At 42.6% G+C, this 7147-nt stretch overlaps 1 protein-coding gene across 2 annotated transcripts in view; it reads right to left on the reverse strand.

The window, feature by feature from the left end:
- The window catches only part of LOC102679074, a 40665-nt gene extending 33543 nt beyond the window's left edge, over window positions 1-7122 (reverse strand). For both annotated transcript variants that reach the window (XM_031513178.1, XM_031513179.1), the window contains exon 1: window positions 7027-7122. In XM_031513178.1, coding sequence (XP_031369038.1) covers window positions 7027-7078 — 52 coding nt within the window. In that variant the 5' untranslated portion in view covers window positions 7079-7122. The remainder of the gene's footprint in view (window positions 1-7026) is intronic.
- Between the last annotated feature and the right edge of the window lie 25 nt (window positions 7123-7147).

A 7147-nucleotide genomic window follows, 5' to 3' on the forward strand; every position in this document is an offset into this window, starting at 1 on the left:
AACGATTAGCATACGGAATCCTGTATGGGAACGAAGGATGAAAAAGTTGTAGCTGTTTTCTACGATGGCAGCAATGTGCGATCTTTGATTTCCGCTGCGAAAGAAGAAGAGAAAGAGGACGGCCCCGAAGTGTAATATAAAAATATACATATATATATATATATATATGCAATCGCTCGTCTACACACACACACAATTGAATATCTCGGTTGGGAATCGCGCTGAATACTTTTTTCATGGATTCCTTAATTAATTAGACCATGCAACGCGATGATCGCACGGTGTCTGATACGCGGTCGAAAGTTGAAATCCCACAACTGAACAACACACGCGGAACGATTGCATTCTATTTTTCTTCTTCTTCTTCTTTTTTTTTTTCTTCCGCCAAACAATCTGCGTAGCAACATTGAAAATTTTTTTTTCAAGCGTAGATAGATAGATAGATAGATACGTTGTTATTGATAAATCGGATTAATTAAAAACTTTCTACGATTTCTAGATACCTTCTAGAAACGTAATAAATAAATAATTTCGTATTTTCCAGAATTTTTTCTTTTTTCTTTCTTCCTACGATCGGATTTGAAGAATTAAAACTCGCGAAAAAACTCGTTATCTTGCTTATCAACATCTTGTCCGAATTTGTCGAAAGATTCGCATCGATCGAGTAATTCGAAACGTTAGCAGAGAAAGAGTTTAAGATCCACACACGATCCCCGCTCGTGTACTTTGTACTTTGGCGTATTCTTTGCGACCGGTATTTACGGCAATTGCATAATTTTATTAATGCTCCTAGCAACAAGCTTACAAATATAAAATATATTCATTTTTTTGCCAATCGATCGAAACATTAATCCGATATGCATAGAACGATACGCGCGTCTAATAAAATTCTAACAAATTCCCATCCTATCTCTCTCTCTCTCTCTTCAAAGCGAAAAACTGGATACCGGATATCGACGACCTACATGTAGGACGGCTAGTCTCTCTCTCTCTCGTTTTGAGAACGCCTCAAGAAGAAACTTGACCGAACTTGTTGCAACACCCGGCCATTAACATCCACGCTGGAAAAAATAAAAAATAGAATCGAAAAGTAGAGGTGGGATTTTGCGAGGCCGCTGCGTAATCGTCGAGCATGTATATCTATCACGGAGCGTTTTCGCTATCGGCGAGCGCACGCACGTGCGAAAGTGGCGCGAATACACCGTGGGGAATTTCGCTTGCTCTCCACAGCGTTTGCAACACATCGCGCAGGTCTCAGTTGGACAGTCGGAGTGAAACTTGCGAGTTTCTCGACGTTATTTCCAGGACAGCTCGATCGTTTGCATCGATCGATGTTATAAGAAAGAAAGTTATTATCGCTCCGTCATATTTCACTCTCGATTTGAAGATTATTCGCGCGTAGGACGATTACGGAAGACTTGCGCTAGAAGATTGCCAACGAATCAACGTGTCGATTAATTTTCATGAGCTCCTGAGGATTAGCAAGTATATTCGTATACAAATGGCGCGTAATTGCACAAACGATTACGAAGTTATTCAGAAGACGTGGAACGCTTGATCGTTGGCCGAGTGAATTTCGTGGATCGCGAAAATAAAAGGAAACTCCTCCTTCTCTTTGGAAGGAGAGGATGAAACGAAAGGAGAAGGTGAAACCTTTCTCGATGTGCCGTGGCTTTTCGAGGGCACGGCGACGTAAACGCGCTCTCTTCGTATCCGTTCGACTTTGTTTCTCCCGCGTAACGAGATGCGGATCGAGAGCTGAAAACGGTGTTGGCGTGAATCGGGTGACCGTGAAAGCGGACCAAGGAATTCAATTTACGTACGCGGAATCTAATCGCGCTCTCTCTTTTTTTAACTAACTCGTGACAATCTCGTTCCAAACATTTTTAAGCTTAATAATAACGGAACACTTTACTCTTCGAATATTTTATAATCACGATGAATGTTATCCTCGAGGGACGATTCGATTCAACGTTGGCGTATTCGCGCTCGCTTTTTAATCGAAAGGTTAGACAACGCCCGACTGAAAAACAATGGATAATAACATACCGATAATAACGTACCGATATCTCCTCGCAAGATTTGCATCAAGAGATATTTTTTCGAAGGAATTAAAGAACACTCGAAGCGACAATAGGGGAGAAGAAATTTCCGACGAAAAAATGCCAAATACAATTGGAAATCGTGTCGAGTACCATTTCGCAAAGGAGAATCTGTTTCAAGATATCTTTTTATTACTCAAGTTCGTAAAGTAAACAATAATTAAAAAAGTCTAATAAATAGATGTATAAGAGATGTAATATTTAAGAATACTTTATAAAGTGCATAAGAAGCAAAAAGTGGAAGTACGTTAAGAACGAGGGCATTACGCCACTTTCAGGCCGATTTCCAGATAACAGCGATCGAGAACAGGATCTCTTATGAACCGCGTGGGCGGACAATTGTCGGGCGTTAAATCATAACGGTCAAGCTTCGACATCCCTGACGACGCATCGTGGGCGTTTCCTTCTTTGCCCCTTGTGAAAAATTCGCAACCCTCGGGAATTCTATTCGCGCGGAAATAAATCAAGAGAAGGAGAGGGGTATAGTTATATCCCTTTCTATCGAGAATTCGCGCCATTCTTGTCCCTTCCAAGCCGTGGCGAGCGAAAGTTTCGTTTCGTCGAACCGATCATCCGAAATTTCGCGCACGGATCATACAAAGTTGGAATGTTCGATCGAGGAAGCAATCGAGCAATCGTGCTTCTTCGGCCTTAAAGTAAAAGTTTTCCTCGTCGAATGAAAAGGAAATGACAATGATGCAAAATGAACGTTTGACATTTGATAATCTATAATTATATCGCGAGATATATCGGTATTTTGATTTATATATAATCTCGACGTTAAATTAAGGAATAAAAAAAAAAAAAATGATAATTCCGTGAAAAGTGGCAATTTCGAGCGTCGTGTAAAAACTCGTATAATGAATCCGTTCGCAAATCCAAATATGGATCCTCGTTTATCGATTGCCTCGGGAGCCCCGGTTAAGAATAATACCCGGTTTCCGCACCTTGTTATTACGCTTCTCTTTGCTTTGCGTATTATTCTATCCCGACCGCGTTGTTTTACGACGCGAACGCTCGCAATAAATGGCGTTTAAGGGCGTGTTAATACCACGCTCTTAAATTCAAAAGATTCGACTATAATCCGACTATTATTTCCACGACAAAAAATTACCTACGAATTGACTCGAATCGAATTAATTTCCTAATTTCCTAGGATTTTCGAAAGTGAAAAACTCGAAATTTATTAATTCCTCGATAAATAATAATAATAATCGAGCCTCCTCGTACGAAACTCACCGGCGGTCCAAGGATAATGGAGGGGGGGGCGAAGGAGCTGATATCGGTGCATTGGCCACGGTAAATTGTCCGGGTAATTGGCAACAGCCTGAGCGCGGACATCGATGGATAATGCGGCGAGGAGAGCGTAATAGGCAAGAGAGCCACGCGGTTCGTGGCACAGACCCGTGTACGGCCGCGGTAAATTCTGCCGCGGGTAATTGCGAAACAGGAGAGGGAGCGTGTGGGTGCTGATGGAATCCCGAGGGAGGAGGAGGATAATAATAAAGGGGAGGGGAAACTCGCCGCTTTGTCGTCCGCGGCGAGTTTTAGCCGGACGGCGAGGTTATTACGCAAACGCGAATTACACGAGGCTGAGATATTGCGATATCCTCCACGGAGGGTACTATCCCCCTGTTGGAACTTGGAAACCCTACCTCGCGGAGAAAAAGGAATTTATAGAACGTGTATATAACTAAGAGGGAAGGGACAAACGACGATTGTCTACCAACCCTGCCGGGTTAGAAGAAAACAATTTGCCGAGGATGGGCAATCGGCCGATGCGCGATTTACGGTTTATATTACACCGCCTCGAGATTTCCAATAAACACGGGATCCTATGATTGGTCGCGTAACGGTGGACAAGTATGGGAGGACGGTTGAAATAATTGCAGAAGTGCATAGCGCGGGTGCAGTTGGAATCCGCAAGGGGAAAGGATAATAGCCGTGGAACGTGTCCACGGCCACGGCGGGTATCGTATTCCTATACGGATACGAGTGGATACGTAGCATCGAGGTATCGGTTTTAATACGCCGCGTGTACATAATTTAACCATCGGCCCCTGTCGCCGGATAAAATATCGTCGACTACCTTCCACGTTACCTTCGTAATCCTTCGCCCTTTTAAAAGGGTGGGTTACAAGTACCGGCGAATTAAAAGTACCTGCGGAATTGATAGAGATGGATAGATCTCTCCTTTCTTCTCCGACGAGTTTCGAATTGATTTTTAATAAATTTGAGACAGGCAAAGAATATTTAAAGACAAACGAATAATTTCGTACGAAGAGACGATTCCCTTCTCACTATTCTGTAAGGATAATGGAAGATCTAGGGAGCTATTCGCAGGTATTTCCTCTCTCTTTTTCTCCAAAAAATGTTCTCCGACACGAGAAGAGATTTCCTCTGGCCGCGCCCTGCACCACCTAAACGTAATCTCGGCAATATTTCTAACCGAGTCCTTGACGCCGAGCTTGAGATTGGGGGCGGATAAATTACGGGGCGTAAACTGCATCCTGACAGTAAATTACTCGATAGCGAGTAGACGATACCGTGGAACGTGGCGCCTACGCGCTAAACCGCATCCACTTCCATAATCCTACCACTCTTGATCCACGACATTCCTGCGACGAATACCAAGCGATATCTATACACACCTCTCTCCTCCAACAAATTTCAAATTCCCTCCTCTCCTGTCGATTTTTTCCACGATTTCTTTGCTCCGAGAAAATTGTCGTACTTTTATCGTTTCGAATAATTTTATTCTTCTTTTTTTCTCTCTCTCTCTCTATCTCCTAGAGAAAGAAATATAATGGTGTTGTTATACATTCGAAGAGGCGAGGAGTACAGCGGTGGAGGGAGATGGAATAAATTTGAATACTCGTCGCGGCGGGCACGTGGCGGCGCTCAGCTGTTTTCACGGATAACATCTTCGTCATCTCGCCGCGTGTAGCGGTGTATTTCTAGCGAGGAAGAAAAAAAGAAAAAAATATCGAAACCACCGTCGAAGGTCGGATTCCATCGGATCTCTGCATTCTATTAACTGCGTTATCGTCTCCGTGTATCTTCTTTACGGGGAGGGGAAGGTCTTAACGGAGAATGCGCCACGCGTAACGAACATGTATAATAAATCTTATTAACGATACGATTTTTGATATTTCGTCTCATCGAGTCGAATGAAGCAGATCGAAGGAACGTGTCCGTTACGTTATAATTTCTTACGTTATTCCAATGATTTCTCAACCGGTGTATAATTTAATATCGCTCCATCTATCGAAGTTCACAGGGGGATTGCGTGCACGCGCGTTAAACCGATGGGAAAATAGATTCTATCCACGGGCACCCTTTGTGGGAGCACAGGCGGCGAACGATTTCGCAAAAGGCGTCGTTTTCCACGGCGAGAGTCCGTCATAACCGTGTTACCGAAACGTAAACTACAATAGCGTTAACGCCGTTCTCTGTGCAAATCATCCTCGACTCGTGGCTTTCGATTTATACGAATCGATTCCCTTCCGATAAGATCGTCGAGGTTCACTCACGGCACGATTCATCTCCAGTTTTGCAATAAGTTCGCAATAATACGTACGTGGCCGTGAGATGGCCAATCGCGTTCGCGTCGGAGAGCGATCGATAGGATCCTCCACGATAACGTTTTCTTTCTCTCGGGAAAGAAACTCTTTGCTTCCCGTTTTATTCGTTTTATTTGCGAACTTGGCAAAAGTTTATATTAGCAGTTTTTCTTTTTCTTTTTTTTTTTAACAACGGAGAAACTCTTGAATTTCGCACGCGAAACGATCGTTTCTGCGAAATCTTGTTCACTTCGTAGACTTTACAGAAGTTGTAGAAATGTTTGAAGAGATGAATCAACAACCGCGAAATTTCGAAATTTTCGATTCGAAATTGGAAATGGACGAAATTGAGAGATGAAAGATATTTAGAAAAGGAGGAAAAGTTGTCCCTCGAAGAAAGAACCGCTAACAAGCCAATTTTTTCCCAAAGCAGCCCTAAATGGATTAAAGCCAATTTAGCTATTCGAGGAAGCATTTTAAAGTCTGTCACCGTATTTGGACCTTCGTCGAGATGGGAATCGAGAAAAAAGGAGGTTCACGCGCACCCTTGGGGCACACCCTCGGGGAGCAACAGCACTTTGCTTAATTTCCGCGTGTACTAGTTATCCAACGACCCGAACGTTACGTAAACTGACATTTTCGCGGCTAATGCGAGCTAGCTGACGAGCGAGTTGACCCGCGAGTCGTTCAACCTTGTCAAAGCTCGATGAAAGAGTTTTTCTTTCTTTTCTTTCTTTTTTTTTGAAAATTTTCCTCGCATACAAATTTAACAATACAAACGATAAACGGAGGAAACGAGTCTGTCTTTTGTAGAGACGAAATTTTAATAATTGATAATCGATTAACGATGCACGTTTTTCTCTTTGGAATTACTTTTATCTAAAGTTTTTTTTTTAAAAACTTCGCTTCGAAACTGAAGAAAATATTGCGCGTTACGTAACGTAAACTATTCGAGATACGTATTTAAATACGTCGCCGTTCACCGTTCATCTACGAATCAGTTTCCTCTTCGACCTTCGAGTGTGATTTAAAGATTGAGGCGCGAAATGCGTTCTCGTGCACAACGAACGAAAAGCGTCTAAACTTTCGTTTAAAATCGGGAATGCGAGCTATGCGATTCCACGCGAGCAACAAAGTGAAAAAAAAAAAAAAAAAAAAGGAATAACGAGAAAAATATCGTGTTTATACGATGATGCAATAAAGCGAAAATGCTTGGTTAAATATTCGATACGAGGCGCGAAAAAGAAAAAAAAAAATTGATTCGAAACGTTGAATAATATTTCATTGCGTCATCGCATAGGAATAAGAATGATAGATTGCAGGTAGAAGAAGTACGGTTTAAAGAAATGTCAAACACTCACCCACTCTCGACACGACCGCCAGCAGGAGCAACACGCTGCTCACGATGATCATCTTCGTCCCTCTCTCTCTCTCTCTCTCTCTCTCTCTCTCTCTCTAGGGCCTCGTTCCTAATAGCTCGAT

This window comes from Apis dorsata, unplaced genomic scaffold (genome assembly GCF_000469605.1).
Source record: "Apis dorsata unplaced genomic scaffold, Apis dorsata 1.3 scaffold_618, whole genome shotgun sequence".
Lineage (NCBI taxonomy): Eukaryota > Metazoa > Arthropoda > Insecta > Hymenoptera > Apidae > Apis > Apis dorsata.